Source organism: Apus apus, chromosome 1 (genome assembly GCF_020740795.1).
Source record: "Apus apus isolate bApuApu2 chromosome 1, bApuApu2.pri.cur, whole genome shotgun sequence".
NCBI lineage: Eukaryota > Metazoa > Chordata > Aves > Apodiformes > Apodidae > Apus > Apus apus.
This window is the reverse complement of record NC_067282.1, coordinates 101,444,612-101,464,094: the sequence shown is the minus strand read 5'-3', so window position 1 is coordinate 101,464,094 and position 19,483 is coordinate 101,444,612. Positions and strand designations below refer to the sequence as shown.

At 43.6% G+C, this 19,483-nt stretch overlaps 1 protein-coding gene across 2 annotated transcripts; it reads right to left on the bottom strand.

Moving 5' to 3' along the window:
* Positions 1-536: 536 nt before the first annotated feature.
* Positions 537-19,153, bottom strand: NDP (norrin cystine knot growth factor NDP). 2 transcript variants are annotated; one of them, XM_051609101.1, is made up of 3 exons: positions 18,874-19,153; positions 7,999-8,353; positions 537-1,029 (listed from the first exon to the last, which is right to left on the bottom strand). In XM_051609101.1, the coding sequence occupies exons 2-3, from the start codon at positions 8,170-8,172 to the stop codon at positions 802-804; spliced, it is 402 nt and encodes a 133-aa protein (XP_051465061.1). In that variant the 5' UTR covers positions 8,173-8,353; positions 18,874-19,153; the 3' UTR covers positions 537-801. The 2 variants fall into 2 exon arrangements, with proteins under 2 accessions (XP_051465061.1, XP_051465060.1); XM_051609100.1 differs by lacking the exon at positions 18,874-19,153 and adding an exon at positions 9,000-9,040.
* Between the last annotated feature and the right edge of the window lie 330 nt (positions 19,154-19,483).

Genomic DNA, 19,483 nt, shown 5'->3' with positions numbered 1-19,483 from the left:
TCTTTTTAATCCTTGATTAGTTTTTAGTGTTTGAATAATGGGTTTTGTGACAGATGTGATGTGCCACATTTTCAGGCTTTTAGAGGAAAATAATGGGTTGCATGACCTTTCCCTTCTCAGGAGTGACTCAGCCACTGAGCTGTGGTGCTGCACGCTGCAAATAATTGCTTCACCTGGCTAGGGTTGGGTAGTCCCCGCTCTACATTTCATATTCAGCTTACTTTTCAATGATTTATTTGTAATTTCTGCTAAACCACAGTTAAAGTTAACCAGCACTTGGCTGCTCAGTCAGTGACAGATAGCCCTTGCCAACAACAGTTTCTTCTGAAGGTCAATATAACTGGGAGACTGAGAATAAATTGATAGTTTAAGAGGTCATATATAGGAACTGATGCCCATCCTCTGTCCAAACACCAACTCCCCAAGCACGATGTTGTCATCCAGCAGACCTTCCTCTCTTTTCCTCCACTGCCCTTGGTTGAAGGTAAAAGCGCCTCTCTGTAGTCAGAGCTGAGCCTGAAAAAGAAGAAACTCCAAAAAATAGCCTTTCAGAAAAAAAGAAAGGCTTCTGAAAAACAAGTCTTTGTGCTTTTGCCTTTGTCACAGCCCACACTTCGGTACCGACACCATCTGGAGCCCCAGGGTATTTTACACTTCAGCTCTCAGATCCAGTCCAGTCTGGTTAGTCCTGTCCTCACTGCAATACTACACTGGCAGCATCGGCCTCACCTCGAGTTTCTTCTGGGGAGCCTTCCCTGACAGCAGCAACCCAGTCCCCCCACTGCGGTGGCAAGTAGGTCCCTAGGAGTTGCACTCCTCGCAGTGGCAGGAGAGGATGTAGCGGTAGGTGGCGGTGAGCCGCATGCCCCCCGAGCACCGCAGCCGCATGGCCTTCAGCTTGGAGGTCTGGGGCCGGCAGCAGTGGCAGGTGGAGCGGAAGGGCTGCTTCAACACCGTGCTGAATGAAACCATCGGCTCCGAGCGCGACGTCTGGCTGCAGCGCCCTTCGCAGCGAGCCAGCAGCACCATCTGTGAAGGAAGAGAGCTGCGTTAAGTAATGTGTCCCCGTGGCTGCCAGAGGGCAGCTAACAGCAGCAGATGGGTACCTCCTTCCCAGTCTGGCTGGTGTTTCTGCATTTACTGAATCTCCCCGCCTTGGTGAGGACACCTAGCCCCAGAGGGTGCCTTGCCCCTGAGCTGTGTCTGAGAGTGAAGGAGGTAACTGGCCAGGAGACAAAGGTGGTCTCCTCCTGGAGCCCTGGGCACCGACACCAGTAAGTATTACAGGGCCCCATTTTCTGAATGCTGGTCTAAGGGCTCAGAATGACCACAGCCAGCCCTGTTTTCCAGGCGTGGTGACTGCAACTGCAACTTGTTGACCTCAGATTTTTGGCAACCAAACCCTGAAATCATCAGCCAGACTGATACTTCAGTTGGAGATTTTCCAACACTTTGAGTGCATATACCAGTGGTCAGCAGAATTGGTTCTTGGGGCCAGTGGTTATCGCAAATGCTTAGAGATAGAAACATATAAATAGAAGTACAAGGAAGATGCTCATTTGATTGCTTCTAAATCAATAAGTTTCTAGCTACTTTCACAAAGATCACCTTGAAAATATAGTTGCAGTTATCTGTATGCATTTATATATTATTTCATCAGTTGTGTCTGTATAAAATGAACTGCACAGTGTAAGGCAGTGAAAATGTAAAAAAGTATGAACTCTTTGCCAAATGTGAGTGTTCACTAGTGAGATTTTCCAAAAGCAGTGCAGGCTTCGTGGGTCTTCTCCTTCTGAGTTAGCTGACCAAGCTGTGACCAGAGCAAGGTAACTTGCACAACAGGAGGTGCTAAGGAAGTGAAGCCCATGGGGGGTAGCCTACTTCCCTTCCCAACAGTTCCTTGTTGAGCAGAGGAGATAGAGAAAGCCTCCTAAGTTCTATAGAAAAATACAAAATAATCTTTTAAAGCTTAAGAAATCTTGTGGTTGGAAAACAGCTGTTATTACCTTGATGATGGGTAAATGTTGGTCAAGTTTAAACAAACTTATACCTTTGTGGGGAACGAAATACTATTTAAGTCCAGAACAGATAATTTTCATTAAGGAACGGAAACTTCAAAATCAACTTATTCTGTTATCCCAAGGGTCAAAATGTAACAGAAGTAAGAGAGTAGGCAGTAAAACAATCATAAGTCTATCCCATAACCAAGGAAGAAAATCAGATTTTTAACCGTGCTGCACATCTCATGCTTATTCCAGAAAATATAAAAGGTTAACTACAAATATGACAGCAAATATTTTACAGCATTAAACACTTCTGATCTTCTTTCACTATACATGATGAATTGACTGCAAATCTCCAAGCCTTGCAAGCAGGTATGTCAAATGTTTAACTTTCACTTTATTCTGAGTCAGGAGGAAAGATGAGAGAGAAAGAGAGAGAGAGAATATTCCTGGCATCAGGTAGGAAACACCAGCACTGGCAGTGCTGAAAATTACTCTTCCAAGAGTACTTGCATGCCAAATGCTTTGCTTGAAAACGTATTAATATATCAACAAGCCCACTTCCAGTTAACACAGATCACAGGGAAGAGTTCTTCATGAGCTGATGATCTGGGCTTGATACCATCTTTTTCCTCAGTTTAATTAAAATATGGGATTTTTAGGTTTCCCAGTCTTCCTTATTTGTAATATAAATAAATGTATGGTCCCCTTCCTGTGGTGCTGACTATTCACACACAAATTCCTTTCAACTCTTGGTAGGAAGGAAATTTCAATGTTCTGCTTAGCCACACCTCAACTTTAGACATATGAGCTATGTCAAACTCCTTGATATCAGTGTCTTTAGTGTATACGAGAACAAAGAAAGGGACAATTGTTGCAGTGCTTTAGAGATCCAACTTTGTCCTCTCATAAGCAAAACTGACTTCCCATAGTGACAGGCAGGCAGCTGAAGAAGAGATATGTAGGTATCTAATCCTGCCTGTACCACAAAAGAAGGACAGCAAATTGGCACATTTAAAATGCTTCCTTCCCAGCATCTTGACAGCTCTTTTTAGCTGCCCCACTTTGACCAGTTCATGAGATTGTGTACACACTCCATCACAGACTATTCCCAAGCATTTGGTGAAGAGGAGGTTGAGGAGCAATCCAACAGCAGCTAGCAACTGCTTGAAGGGGAGTAGCAAAGACAACAGAGCAAAACATTCCTCAGGAGTGGCAATGGGGGACATGCAATAGTCAAAAGTTGCTTTTAGTGAGTTTAGAGGAGCTTCCAAGTCCCTTCCAACTGACATTTTTTTGATTCTGTGATGTCAGCCCAAATGTGACAGCACACATAGCTGTATGGTGGAAGTGACAGAAGGATTGATGCTTCTAGAGATGGAATGGTTAGTCACTTCTGGTACTGTTACCCTAAGGACTTTTAGTGGCACACATCTGCTCCTGTATCTGCAGGTAAAAAACCTGAGGAGCAGTGTTAAGAACTACAGAAGAGTTGCAGCAGTGTTTTTATAGGGCAGAATTACCTGATGTGCCAACATCTGTGTCTCAGTACATTTCATAAGAACAGCAAGATTTCTAAAGAAAAACCAATCAGTATTTCTTCAATCTGCAACTGCAGTTATAATTGCTTAGCAAGCTTTATCTTTGAAAACGTTTTATTCTGTGGAGACTAATTTTAATCTCAAACTTCACTGGATACTCAGTTTTTCATAAAAGTATGGTCAGTACCCAAATCATGTAAAATTACACAGTGTGGGGTTTATGCTCTGGTTTTGCATTGGATAATTACTACTCTGCAGTAAATTTTTACAAATGGGACTGCACCACAGGTATCAAGTCAAGCTTGATAAAAAAAAAAAAATCAGGTTTTGTATTTTGATACCTTTCTAAACTTCTGAACTAACCTGAAGTCCTCAGCAAAAGTTAACCTCCTCCTCATCATAAATCGAGAACAGTGGATTTTGGCAGGTGTGCAAATGAGCTGGAAATAGCATGTACTTCAAAAGCTTTGTTTTGCCATTTCATCAATCTCACCAGCTGCTTGTTGCATCGTATACCATAGCGCAACAGAGATTATCACCTAAATAATTAGCAATGATATGATGGCATAGCACAGTAATACAGTGGGTGTATATATAGTAAAAGTGTGTGGGTATTTTATAACCTGATATGCATGGCTCTTGGATCCCCTTGTCCCTCACACATGTAAGCCTGTGCATGTCTCCTTGCAGTGCCGGATCCCAAAGCACGGTGTGCTGCAGCGTGGGAACTGCAGCGTTTGCACGTGTATGAGCAGCTGGGGAAAAACAGGCCTTCTTACTTAAAGCCAGCAGTCTCACAGGTATCTGGACAGCCACAAAAGAGAGCAACTTGAATCTGAGGAGGTTCTTGACTCTGATCGTTCAAGCCATACTCTGGAAACCTGGTATTTGTGAACTGGTATTTATCATCCTCTTCAGCAACAAGCTGAGGCACAAAATCAGGTGGGCTGAGATGCATGAGAACAGACTTTAGCACAATATCCATGTCCTGGCTTCAAACATATACTGCTGAAAATGTCCTGAGGTACCTCATGAGCAAATGTCTTCAAATATTTGCTAAATCTTTCTTCATTTGGTCCGCGTCTCCCTGGCCTGGATTCTTCAGTGTGAGGCTGCCAGTGGCAGTGGTCTTCTGGTACATCTGGAGGAAGCCCTTGTGACAACCAACACTGTAATTTAGGAGGCTCTGACTGCTGAGCCGCAGTGATTGAGCATATGGAAGACCAGTGGGTCTCCTTGACAGAGGTCAGGCCAAATCCATTATGGTCAGGAAAAGCAGTATCTCATAAGCTGACACAAACATTTCCTTAAAGTCAAACGAAAAGGCTGTTTTTCAGGGACAAATGACCTTCTTCCATTCCTCCTCTGTATCTCTTGTATACATACTGTTACTATAATGGACTACATTTCCAAAGGCTTTGGAAACCTGTTTTCAACATCTGTCTGAGGTCACAAGAAAGAGGGATTTTAATAATTAAATTATATTGAGTGGATGTTTCCAAATGTAGCAAAACTACTTCCCATGAGAGTATAATTGGCAGCCTCCACAGAGAAGCATGGTGGACATAATCCTTTTTTAACCAAGACGGACAGCAAACATAATATGTCTTGCAATTTCAGAAGCCATTTTTAACTTCTGTAATTCTATGCTGCACTAAAAGGGAAAACATGGAGTGAAACAGGATGGCTCAGTGGAACCAATGCATCACACCAAATAAGGGCAAAGTCTCTACTTGACATCAATTGTCGGTTGAAGCTTCACAATGGAAACTTGATGAAAACAAGAGGTACCACATTTCCCACAGCTACTCTCACAGGGCTGTCCTTTTTTTGAATTGTTTATATTTTATCACAATATATATAGGAACAGACATTGTGTCTAATTTTCATTAGCAAGTCTAATATTGGTCTATGTTTATAGGCTAGATCCAGAACAGAAGCCATATGTCTAGCAGGGTAATTCAGATCCCCAAGACCTTAAAAAAATAGCTTGATTTAATAGATAAAAGTCTTCTAGGAAATGTCAAATTTATTTCGCTTCATAAGGAAACTGTTTCCATTTTCCACTTCATGAGAAAGTCCATACAACTTGCAGTATTGTTAAAAACTGTTCTTGAAATGGTTGTGGAATTTGGGAAGCCAAGAGATATGATAATGTCAAACATGATTTCCATTTATGGCTTGTTTTAAAAAAAGTCATGGATATTTTTCCAGTCAGAGTTACAAATATTCATGTCAACAACTTTTTTCTCAAAGCTCAGTTTTGAAATGAAATGTTTTTCATTGCAATGCCTTCCCTGTTCTCATTTCCATCAGTCCCACTCCTAAAGGCCTAATTGCTTTTCTCTGTCATTAGAGATGCTAACAAGTTGAATTCCTTCCTTCCTTCCTTCCTTCCTTCCTTCCTTCCTTCCTTCCTTCCTTCCTTCCTTCCTTCCTTCCTTCCTTCCTGCCTGCCTGCCTGCCTGCCTGCCTGCCTGCCTGCCTGCCTGCATGCCTGCCTCTCTCCTTTCCCTTCCCTTCCCTTCCCTTCCCTTCCCTTCCCTTCCCTTCCCTTCCCTTCCCTTCCCTTCCCTTCCCTTCCCTTCCCTTCCCTTCCCTTCCCTTCCCTTCCCTTCCCTTCCCTTCCCTTCCCTTCCCTTCCCTTCCCTTCCCTTCCCTTCCCTTCCCTTCCCTTCCCTTCCCTTCCCTTCCTCCCTCTGGCTGCAGGGCAAGAGTTGCTGGTCTGGGGGTTCTGTGGCAGCAACCTCATGGTGGGGCTGACAGGAGGGGTTGTCCATGGTGGTGGCTGCCAAAGAGCTGTCAGTGTTGAGAGGCAAAGCTGTGCTGTGAGAACCTGCTGCAGCTGGGGTAGGGAGGTGGGTGGGTGATGGCCACAGGAGAGGAGAGATTAGGACATGAGACCCCTTTGTTCCTGGGTCAGAGAAGCCCCATCCTTCATCCTCCAGGTCTGAGTTGCCTCAGGGGCTGGACTGGTACCTGTTGTGTTTATCCTCTTTTTCTGAGGCAGCTGCCCCAGTTAGCTATACTCTGCATTTTTCATCATCCTAGTGAAGTCACCACTCATTTCTCTTCTGCATGTAGAGGGGCAAAGAGGGATACTATCCAAACATGGCGGCCAAACGGCATCTGAGGGCCACCTCCCATCATGCTTGTGTTACATCCTGCAGCTGCTTCTGCCCTCTGGCAGCACAGGGAGACAAAAGCAAGGGCCAGCTGTGTAGAGCATCACCATCCTGGACCAAACCATCATGGTATCTATGGCTTCTCAGGTGTAATGGGTGATCTGAATTGCTATGGGAGGAGAGGGCTGCTAACACCCCCCTGCCAGGACATAAAACCACCCACACTGTGCCTTGCACTGGAGTCAACTGGAATAAAATCAGTATTTTATGAACAGATGCCTCTCTGCAGTTCTGTATGTCAAGGCTGGATGTTTCTCAGATGTTAAGAAGGTCTAGTCTAGGCTAAAAGCAAAACAAAGTTCTCTCCTGAATCACAAGTTATGCATGATTTTACTGTTTGACCTCAAGAGCAATGGGGCAAAAGCCTCCAATCTCCCACCCACCTCACATCACCCTCTCACCCAACACAGGGCTGGCAAAGGCATTGGCACTATCAAACAAAAGGTTTGTTCCCACTTGTTAATCAAGGAATGCGGATGCATAAGGCAAATTCACTTCCCACAGAGGAGAGGGGTGGTCCAAGCCGAGACTGTACATCTGAATAAGCACTGGGTTAACTCAGCCAGAACAAATTAGGACAAGACAAAAGGGACCACAAAGGATTTTCCCAGTGTTTCTCCCCATTCTTTCTCTCCACACAATGAAATAAATAACTGTAGGCTACATGGGCAGGCTGTTAAAGTATTTCAACACAAAATTTTTCAGGCTTGAAATTCCAAATGAAAGGCTCCTAAGCCCTACAGTAAACATCAAATTGTTGTTCTCCACATATATATATACCTAAAAAAAAAAAAGGGCTTGAAACTAAATGGGGAAAAAGAATTACCAATGTTTTTCACATTCTTTTTTCATTATAACTTTACAGCTCAGTTGTTCATCTCAGTACTTCAGCTTGAAAGTTATAAGTTTACATATTCTGGCTTAAAGATTCACTTGAAGGAGAGGGTGACTGGGATGATCTAAACTTCCAATCTAGCTCATCTCCTTGGCACTGGTGGCTGAGAACCCAACATCCTCATTTGAATCTTGGCATTTACCCCATGTTACTATTACTATCATGGTGTATTTCTCCTTTTGAAAAGACAGTCAAGAGCCTTTCTTTGCAGCCCCAGTTCTGATGTACAAACTCAGACGTCTCTGCATCTGTATGGCTCCGCAGCTGGATTTTGGTAGCAAGGAATTTGTGCAAAGAAAATCAATCAAAATAGGTCAAATTAACAACTCTGCCAGGGCAGTACCCTGCTGAGAAGGGATGATGCAAGTCCTTACCTTCGAGCTACACTTGTACAAGGGGTGGCTGATGGAGTCAACGTAGTGATGCCTCATACAGCGGCTGGGATCGGAGTCAATCATGAAGGAGCTGTCTGTTTTACCATCCGCATCTCCCATCATTGCCAGGAGCGAGAGCATGGAAATTGAAGCTGCGAGTACATGATTTCCCATTGTCGAGGAACTTCTCACTGATGACAGCAGAGGGAGGTAGAGTATTAAAAAAACTCCAAATACTGGCAGCCAGTTCCTTTCCAGGATGGTGAAGAGTCTGGTTTAAGTCTCTTAGCTGTCATTTTTCTTCTCGAGTTGGAGTTTGCTGAGATTGTAATCCGTCAAAGAATCTCCTGCATAGCTGGAATAAAACCAACATAAATCACAATCCTGATCAAAAAGAGCTCTGGAGAAAAACAGACATAAATAATATTAAGGCACACAGGATTTTTGCTGGCCAAAATACACGCTCCGAGTGAGCATCATTCCCACAATAGGTAGAGTTTGTTGCTTTAAGCATAGCTCTGGCATTTTACTGGGGAGAGCTTTTTGAGTTTTAACATCGCAAGTGCTGCAATGCCAATCTTCTTCACTTGGTGATGTCTCTAATGAACTTCCCTCAAACTGGTGATTAGTAACACATCAGAGATTTCTGCAAATTCAGAGAACTGTGCATCCACTCAAAACATCAAAAAACACCCTCGGGTGCATGGGGAGAGGGGGACAAAGCTAGGCTGCCCCTTGCATTACATATGGGAATTTCTGGCAGGTAGCACATGGAGACGCTGGAGGCAGCTGATGCCTGGCTCTAAAGACTGCGTGCAACAACAAGGGGCACACTCAGGATAGAGGGATGCCATGGGTCTGAGCCCAGACATGGGCAGAGAAGTTCCTTGGGAAATTCACTGAGCATGGTCCTGTGCTGCATGGGAGACCTGCACCTATGTCTGCGGCTGCCCTGCCCTCCTGAGTACCAAACTCCCATGCACAAAGGTGGGCAACTTTACCTGCTTATTTGTCAGGCTGCGGCTGCTGAGTTTCAGTCTCTTTCCCATTAATTAAAGAGCAGCATCTGAAAAATACATTAGCTTCTGTAATATCCAAGTACATCCCAGCTATCAATTAGGAAAAAAAAACACACAGGTGGAATCGTGCAGATTGCCACTCAAACATCTGTATTTCTGCCGCGTGTTGGATATCAGGAGATCCTTCAGCTAACAGGAGCAGGACAACCTCCAAAATGCTCTCCATACTTCTATGTCAGCAGGGAATGGGGGGCATCTCCCTCAGCTGCATCAGCACAGCCTCTTGATCCTTCTCACAAAGCCCACAGTCCTACGTGAGTGATTTCATTTCACTTTTACTACAAACTGCTAAAGCTTGAAAGCACAGCGAATTATCCATCTCTATGTAAACTGACAAAGAAGAGGACAGCCCTAAGTAGAGTTAAAAGCGTGAGGACTTTCTGGAGAAACTTATGATAGAGCAGTTCTCTGGCCAGGCAGAAATGCTTCCCTATTGTGTCTTGCCTATTTAAAGAGCTGATGTGTGCATTTACTGCCTTATACAAGCCTCTTTCAAAACCGTTTGGTGGTTTGCTGGCAATACTCTAAACCGACTGATACTCATCTCCCAAACAGCCTGAAATTACGAGGCCTCCCCACCAGAGCGCTCAATGATTTGTGTGTTGCTCTATAGCTTGCTCAAAGGCTTTTGTGAGAGGAGTGCATAGCAGTGAGAAACACTTCCAGAGTTCATCCAAGCTGGGAGTTAGGACTTGTGGGGCTGAAGTGACACACAAAGGCTCACGCTGGGAAGAAATGTAATTAGGGATGCTTTGTGTGTTAGACATTTTAAAAAGCCTTTTTTGGGTTTCAAGCTATTGTTTATGTGTGTAAGTAGGAAAGGAAAAATACTGTGACTTTGAATTTAGTAGACAATGTATTTTTTTTGCCAGAGTCTGATCTATGGCATGGTGTTTTTTCCTGAAACAAATGTTTTTCCCTGGATATGACATTAAAAAAGTACTGTGTAGTACAAGGAGCTTAAGCAACTCTAGACACTTAGGATGTCCTATACATTTATGCACAGTCTCATTCATGTCAGTAAATATCCCTCCAAACATTTTAGCTGGGTAAGAGAGAAATCTCTCGGTCATGGGAGCTGGGATGGATTCTTCCCAGAAGTGAACTGTACTACTGTAGTTCATGCAGATGATGCCCAAGGATTAGCTAACAGGAGGAGTGATGCACTTTTTTTTTTTTCATGTTTAACCTTTTACCTACATTCCTACTCTTCTTTTTAAAGAGGCTGACCAAAACACACTGCTTGGCAAGGTCTCTCTCCAACATAGTTAATCAGTATTACACACCCAGTAATTCCCTCTCTGTCCAAATAAATTTACTCGATATTGGACGGTCTCATCTCATGTGCTATTACATCCAGGCATCCCCATTTCCCACTCTTTCTGTCCCACTGTTAATTTTATGTTTCTATATCTTTCTATGGTTTTGATCAGTATGATTTAATACAGTGAGAGAAATCCAGAATCCTGGCTCAGTTTTCAAAGGCTTATCTCTCTAGTTTTCTTCAGGAAATAATTGGATGACATAGAGTCTGCCTCATGAAAACACTCTGAGAAAGCTGGAAAGAAGCAGGGAAAAACGTGAGAAAAGGAAGACATCTGTACCTTCTTCAGGATAAGCACAGCACAATACAAAAGATACTAACAATTTGACAGTCTTTTAAAATTGCCTTCATGCCTCCCTGGCAAAGAAATGTAGTGGGCTTTGGTAACAAAAAATTGAAAGAAGAAAAAAGCACTGTTATTACATATTTGTTATGAGAAAGAGAGACCACAGATGTAAATGTGACCGATATTTTGTGAAAAAAAACTGTGTACAGTTGTTGATAGACATACTGACAAAATGAGTGTGTGAGTATTGGAAGCAGGACTGGCTATTTGCACATGCCAGAATCTCCTGTCATGCATCTGTGAAGTATACACATACATTTTTCCAGTATACATGCCTATATAGTTGAGATATATGGAAAAAAACTCTCACAGAGACATTTAAACATATAGAAGCTAGTGTGCAGATTTTTGTGTAAAAAGAGTCTAAATATTTTCACTCAGGTGCATCACCATGATGAAGTATGCTGACATGATATTTTCCATTTCCCGATGATAGTGTGGAATGGCATTTCACTTTAAATTTGTTCTTTTTTTGCTTTTGTTTTGTTTTGTTTTGTTTTGTTTAAGGTTGTATTCTTTTTTAAATGTTGTCTGAAATCATAAAATCCTAGACAGTACATGATATCAGAAGTGACATATGTAGCTGTCCAAAAACAGAAGCAAGTACACCTGTAATCATTAATCATTATAGCTGTACTCGAGATTAAATTTTGTTTCATCTGAAAAATATGCTTTATAATAAAAATCAGCCACTTCACATATAATCCTTTTTATTTTATTTAAGTTGTTTTTCCTCAGTGTCTTTTCATGTGCAAAACTATGGTAAACAGCCAATCTGCCAAGCTAAAAAAAAAGAAGATTAAATGCTCCCTCTTTACAGTGTCCAGTAAAGAAAAAATGCCAAGGTGACTTCATAATCTCAGGCTGAAAATTGGCTACAAAAATATTTGGCCTAACTGTGGATGAAAATCACTACTTCCCATTTTTTCAGAGTTCGCTGATATGGGCATTACATGCTGTTAATAATAGGGTTATAGTACCCTTTCCATATAACTAGTTTTCAGGAATTCATAGAGACATAACATGCTAGAAGCTGTTACAGCTGTTACTTAGAACTGCTACAGCTGTTACCTAAAAACTGCAGAGAAAAATAGAGGACATCCCAAAGAAAGACCATATGAACATACAATCTAAGACTGTATTGCACATGGACATAGGGGCAGAGTTAGGGTTATTTTTCCAGTTTTATGTTCTAATTAACTGCTTTTGAATGCTGAAATAACGTTTTCTTATCATAGTCTTAATATCATTTAGAGAGTGGTGAAGGTTAAGATTTTGTTTTGCTTTAAGAACAGAGAAAATTCCATCATCTGGAATTATTTAGCCAGTCACTTTGTGAGAACGTAAACAGAAATTCCCTTTTTGCTATGTATCTTGGAAAAAATAAAGAGCTGAGCAATTCTCCAAAGGTCTGTTGGATCTGTACCGCTTTTACCCTGGAAGGTAGGAAGGGAAAAATGGAAAAAGCTCATTTATGGGGTACTTCTACTTAGCTGTTCCCTGCTTCTGAGACCCCTGAATTAGGCATGCACGTATGTTCAGCTTGGCTTTCATTTTCCATGTTTGAGACTCCTGCTTGACAATGAGGGTACACTTCAAGTCACTCAATGCCTTTTATGTTTCAGAGGCTGCCAAAATCCCATTTGAGCAGCAGTGTGTATATACAACTAAGCCTGGCCTTGCATGTTGTGTATATTTAGTAAACACAATTACTTGGATCCTTCCATGTGGTTCCCTCATTCTGAATTTCTTATGTAAACAGAAATGTTACAAGACTACCCAGTTTCTCCAAACTCCAGCCCTAAAAAAGTGTCACTAACCATATACATGTAGATACACAGGTGTGCATACAGTTTGTGGTGCTGATCTGACAGAGAAGCCATAAAAATCTTTAGGAGACGAAAATGGGTTTCTCAAGTATCTTAGCTAGCCTGGAAAAGTTTAGGCCAGAAAGATGAGGATTTGGAGGTTTTGCTCTCAAAGATCTGCTATGGAGTGGAAATAACCATATTGGGCAAACTACACCATCAGATTACACCAGGGTTTGTTCTGCAGGGTTAAACTCCCTGCTGCCATGAGAAAGGCCACAAAAAGGCCTGGGAAATAGCAAAGCAAGGAGGAGCAATCTGCACTGGAGATGACCCCCAGTTCCCCTGCCCTGGGCATGGGGTAGCACTGTGGTGTCCCCACTGCTCCTGCCTGGCCACGGTGCTCACACGGCCCACAGTGCTCGCATGGCCTGTGACAACCCATCACTGGAATTTCTGAATAGCAGATCTGAGTTTTCAGGGAACTCAGGAAACCATTGTTTCTGCTCCTGCCATGAGTTGACAAGGCCTCAGCTGGGCTGGGGGTTCCCCTTGTACAGAAACGTCCCACACTTGACCACAGCTACCAGATGACAGCAGCATCTGGCATGTCCACAGCTCAAGTCCTGCTCTAAGGCCACACATCTGCTGAGACATTAGACCTCCCTGGAGTGGTTCTCTAGCCCTGCAGCCACACAGTGTGTTGTGGTCTGATTCCAGACCTCCTTCAGCCTTTAAAGCATTCAGATGGCTTCCAGCCCATGCAACAACCTGCATCATGTCCAGGAACTGCTTGGGAAGCATTGTATGCTTTGGGACAAAATCCTACAAGTGATCAACCAAGCAATTTAAGAGAATAATACATGTAGTAGGAGAGACAACCTAAGCTGCTGGGTCTGATCCTGTTTTCTGTTGCATCAACTCAGAGCCTTTATCACACACACAGAATCACTGAGGTTGGAAAAGACCTTTAAGATCATTGAGTCCAACCATTAACCCTACTCCACCAAGTCCAGCACTAAGCCATATCCCCTAGCGCCACAGCTAGATGACTTTTAAACACATCCAGGGATGATGGTGGATCAGCTCCAGTGTGTGTTTTAGTTCTGTAAATAAATGTAATAATCTTCTCATCTAGTTATTTTACAGTCACCATTTCTGTTCCAGCAGTGAAATAACTGGGCTCTTATATACGCTTTCAAAATCCTTGCTGAGTTCTGCAGCTGCCTCTTCCAACACCTGACCAAGTCACCAAGGGTCCATGTGGCAGTCAGGAAGCAGCAGGTGAATGCAGGGAACTCGAGTTGTTTGTGAAATGCCTTTATGCAGCATTTGAACAGGTTCCTTCCCCTCCCAAGACAGGGCAAATACCACACTAAATATTTTGAGTGAGATCCTTACAGGTCTAAATAAGTTAAATGCTTCCCTGAGGCCTCATGATGCTAAATGAGCGTTTGCCCTGCTGATATCCAGCTGTGCTGAAGCTTCTCCCCTTTGAGACCATAGGGAATGTTTTCACTCAGTCTGGGAGCTCCATCCACCCCTTACACAGCAGGACGCAGGGCAGTGTGCAATGGCCAAGGGGGTTACATGAATAACATGCACTCCTGGCTGGAGCTGAAGGCAGCTGATGGACAGCAGAAGAGGGGAAGGAAAAAGGCAGTAGGAAGCAAAACAGGACCAAAAGAAGGGGCTTAAGCCTCTTCATCCAGGTGTCCTCAGGACAGAAGGACACCTTCTGGTCCTACTGAGGCTGTGCTGTCCTACCAGCTGCCAGCCAGCAACTGCAGAGCACTGTCCAGTAAAAAAACAAGAGGAGAAGGCAGACACTGTATCTGAGCAGTCAGAAACATCAAACATGCTGATGGTATTGATAGAAACTCCTGCACATCATTTTCTGCTGCTAGGCTTTGCTACATCTTTTAATATTTCAAGAGATGAATACCTGTGACTATAAGCAGACAGAAAAACTGAGAACACCATGGTATCTGAAGCATACGAAAAATCTTAGTAGCTTCAGCAAATATAATGGAAAAATACAATGCTGCAAACACCCCCAGGAGCATCAGTATGCATGGAATGAGGATGCCTGAGACTGGTTCCCCAGGTTTTGATGGGGCAGCTTGTGTAAGGCCCCCACAAGTGTTCATGCAGTGGAGACCTGGTGCATGAGGTGGAACAAATTAAGCTGAACAACACTTAAGCTGTCTGAGCTTTCCTCTCCTTTTGAAGTTCCCAAGAATATATCCAGTCCTTCAGGTAGCTAGGAGAGGGGGAGCTAACAGTGCCTTCCTGCTAAGCAGTTGAAATAACAAACTCTAGTGGGTACTGCAAGCTGGCGCCTTGCCAGCAGACAGGCACCAGCCAACATGGAGAAAAGGTTTTTAATACACTCGCAAAGAATAACTACTAGTGGACAAAAGAGTGCTTGTATTTTTATTCTTTCCTTTTCCTGCTTCCAGGAAACTTTAAATAGATTGATTAGGGGCATGTATGGGATCGCTCTCTAGTGAGCTAGTAGAGCCATTTAATTGCAAGGTGATGCCAGCCTTGGATTTTTTCTTTATTCTTGTGTCTCACAGAGTATCAGAGTAGTTTTAGTCTTAAGTCTGGGACAGAAATCAAGAGGAATACAGTTTCCCACTTGTTCATCTAGAGGGTTCTGGATGGGATCACTCCTCAGTGAAGCAACAGGCACAGAGATTAATTGTCTAAGTAAGTCTGCCCATCCCTCTCAGGAGGCAAACCAGCAAGGGTAGCTGCTGGCTAAAGTGTGAATATTCCCAGCCAAGCATTAGCTATAGGATTTGCTTCAGTAATTACTTCTACTTTGGTCAACTTTAGTCTTATGACCCAACATGAGGAAAAATGACTCTTGGCCAAATGACAAGATGCCGAGAGGCCTAGGGCATTCAGGCATGTGTCCTCTACCTGTTAGAGTGTGTTAGAAGCAGGTGGGTGGTTTTTGTTCTCTGTCTTTTGCTTTATTGCATGCCTAAAGATTAGAGGTTGATTGAAGTACTTCCTAGAGAACTCAAAGTACTGTAGTCATCAGTAGATGAGATGCAGCAGTAGGAATGGCTTTCTTATTATTTAACATCAAATGAAGACATCCCTGCCACCAGGACCAACACAGAATGCCATGCATGCTGCAGACAGCACACAGTTGAAGGGGATGTTCCTTTTTTTCTGATCCTAGGGGCAAAGTTCATTCTTTTATATACAGACAAAATTCAGACTACCATCCATATACCTCGGCCTCTGATAATTAGTGAACCTAAATATTTGGCTCATGGCAACAATTCAATGTCTTCTAACAAGGGGAACAGCGTTCGCCTAGGTCCCACTCTTTGAGCCGTGCTGCTATGACAGTAATGCGATTGTCACTGCCATGGTATGCTTAACCTTTGCCAAACCAGAGCTGAGGCATTAACTCAGATCCTCAACTCACATGTCTTAAAGGGCAACATAACCTGTGCTGCCTCCCCACTGCCAGACCAACACAGTTTGCAGTTCGATAATAATAAGCACGTAAATGTGACAAGCGTAAGCCATAACCATGATTAATGAAAATAGAAAATAACAAAAGGAAGCTGAAAAATAGCAATACAGTGGAATTCCTAGGAGTGGTGTCTCCATGGCACCGGTGGCCTAATACCCTGACACCAGAAGAAAGGCCACATTCATCTATGGTAGAAAGGAACTCCATGCCATGCAACGAAATTCCAGCAAACAGGACAAGGACTGATGGTGTCTGGAAGTGGTAGTGCCATTGCTACCCGGATAATAGTCTGAATTAGATTATGTGAAAAAAGAAGGAATATATAGACGGCCAGCTGCTCAAAGGCTTACTACAACCTTGCTTTTATTGTTCTGCTAAGTTAGAGGTGGGGCATCAGAGGGATTCCTAACATACCACCACGGAGAAATTTTAATATGTTCCACACTGACACATATAAAAAGGAAATAACAGCTGATCACAGTCAGTGGAGACTGAAGCATCTCATTGTATGCATGCACAGAAGCATGGGCGAAGTGGGGTGCTTGTAGCCAGAGAGATTCAGGCACTCCAGCTAACCCGACACCACCTGAACCTTTCTCTTTCTGTCAAGCTAAGTTTCAGTGAAAAGGCTATCGAGCAGGAATCAAGACAGCAGCAAAAATGGTGATCTGGGCATGGCTACTCACCCCATCCCAAGATGCCAGGATGTGGAGAAGGACAGGGGAGATGAGAGGCTGCACGTTTAACACTGATGAAAAGAAACACATGTTTACACAACCGACAATGATCTGATGGAACAAGATATCACAGGGGGCAAAAGTTTAGCTGGGCTCAGCAAAAGGCCTTGTTATGTATGGGAGGGTTACAGTTGCAAGGGTTTTATTTTTAAAGAGTTTTTGGGAGGGTTATAAACTCTCAGGACTCTGAGAGTTCAGTTGATGGGGTTAGGGAAAAATCCTTCACCACAGCAAGTTACCCTGTAGCTGCCTGCCATGGGGTCCTTATGTCTTTCTTTGATGTGGCCGCTTCCAGCCATGCTCAAGAAGTGGATTACTCAAATAACATGGGACTGTGGCATGGTCTCATGTAGCAAAACTTTTCTAAAACTCGTAGAGACAAGTCTGTCCTCATACTCAGCAGGACATTAGAGGCAGAGGAATTAAAAGTATTTGTAATGCAACTATCTAATATTTATAATTATAATTACAATGGCAGTACTGGGCTGGGGGGAGGGGGTGGAAAGGGAAGGTTTGTTCCTCTACTTTCAGTTAAAGAAATACTCTACCAGACTTGTTGGGGGGGAGGGGGAGTCTCAGTAGCTTCATGAAACCTTCGCACTCTAGAAAGTCAACTCCCCTCCAGGCCCAAGAACAACCTTGAGAACTTCCTAGTGCATCTGAGAGCAAACAAGCTGGGGAGGAGACACAGTCGGCCACAGGGTAAACAGGGAATGAAGCTGAATCCAGAAGGAATCCCTGTCAAATGAGTCACCAAAGGCACTGATGCCAACTGCCAAGCAAGTGGCTCTCTTGCCTCCCACCTGGGCAAAACAGAGTGCAATCCTGCCAGCTCACGCAAGGAAGAACATACAGGTGCTTTCACAAGCCTCAATGGCATGTGAGGGATTGTTCTGGCAGGGGCAGATGGCTCTTGTGGAGATCAGCCATGAATAGGTAGCTACCTGGGGTATTGCAACTGCAAACTGTACACAAGACTGTCCATAACAAATATTCTGCTCTGCAAGGAGCAATCACCAGGGTACACGCATCTGATCCAAACCAGGCGCTGCGCAAACCCAGGAAACCTTCAGGTAGGGATCTAAGCTTGTAACTAGAGTAATCAGCAGCAGCCCCTAATTATACCCTTTCACTAAATCAAATTGCATTTTCTTTCGTCAGCTTAAAACATCTAGTCCTTCCATATTCGCTTTTAACTGGCAAATCTTAAAGTATCTTCTTATAATACCAGTATTGCACATAAGATTTCATTATTCCAGTAAGAGCATGCCCATGTATATATGTCATACTGGGAACCTCAGATTCAAGCTGGTAAGTCATTACTCACCAAATAGCTCTATTTAGGTCAAGACATTTTTTAAATGTGTATAACTGCTCAGAAATATGAGTAAAGTCCCACAGACCAAGAAAAAGTGAGCATCATTAGTAAGTAAAAAAAAATAAAAATCCTAAAAACCTAGATGTTCTATTGAGGAGGGACAAAAAACAGCACTGTGGTTGTTACATTCACATTTATTGACCCCCTACAGGCAGTTGCTTCTCTTACAAAATAGCTTTGCAATAAGGAACTGGTTTGAAGTGAGTTTATCGCCACTGTTGGTTTTAAATAATCGTTTGCCTGTCCTTTTCCAATACAGAGAGGTCTCACGTTTCAGGCACTAAGACAGTTACGAAGTTTTGGGAAGTGTTAGTAACATTTACTATATAGGAACCATTATTTCAATCTTTAAAGAGCTGCAGAAACCTTAACAAGTTACTTCTTGTGCCATCTGTCCCAGGCAGAAACAAGAAAGATGTGTTATGGGGAGGCTATGGGAAAAATGTAAATGGACTTGAGGCGTAGGGTAAGAAATCTGCCTGACAGTTCCACAAGAGTCAGTCCCCACACACATTGTCTTGCAAATTCAGATTTACCACAAGAAAATCACCCCCCACCACCACACATTTTGTGTGAGTCTGCTTCACTGACACTGCAGCAGTCAGACAAAGTAGTGCTGAGACTGCTCTTCAGATGGTTTTTGCCCTGGTCTTTTTTGCTTCTGTACCCATTGATTAGAGTTTCCATAAGAATTCACTCACCTGAATCCTAGCAGGGAGACAGGTCTTTCTTCCTCAGCCGGGCTCTCCCTGAGCAGCCTCCCTTCCCGCGCCTCGCAGCTCCACTGCGCTGACACTTGGTCGCTGGGCTCACGCAGCGAAACTCTCCTTTTGTCCCAAAGACACAGAGAACAGCTATGCTCGTGCCTGGGAGGCTGACACACAGCGAAATGATCTGCCAGCAAACCAGGCGAGCCTCCCTCCCTCCTGCAGCAGGCGGGCCGGGCTGCTGCAGCATCCTCCCGTGTCAGGCACCGGCTGCACAGCCACGCTGCGTGACGTGTCGCGCCCACGGGGTCAGACACCTACTAAATATACCCCTCGGCGCTGCAGCAAAGGCAAACACCGCGGCTTCCCCTCACAGGTTTCAGCCAACCAAGAGCGTATATTAAATCTGTCCTAATCCGTAGCCGCTGCTGTCCAGTCCATAGCAAAGCTTCCCAGAAGTTTGGGTAAATAATAATAACGTGCAAATTAAGAGCGCTCCTGGGGAGCGTGACACACGAAGCTAGAAATAAATATCGCCTATTGTTTCAAATTATTCTAGGCACTCTGGCAGATGACTGGCAAGAGAACAGCATGCATAAATAGT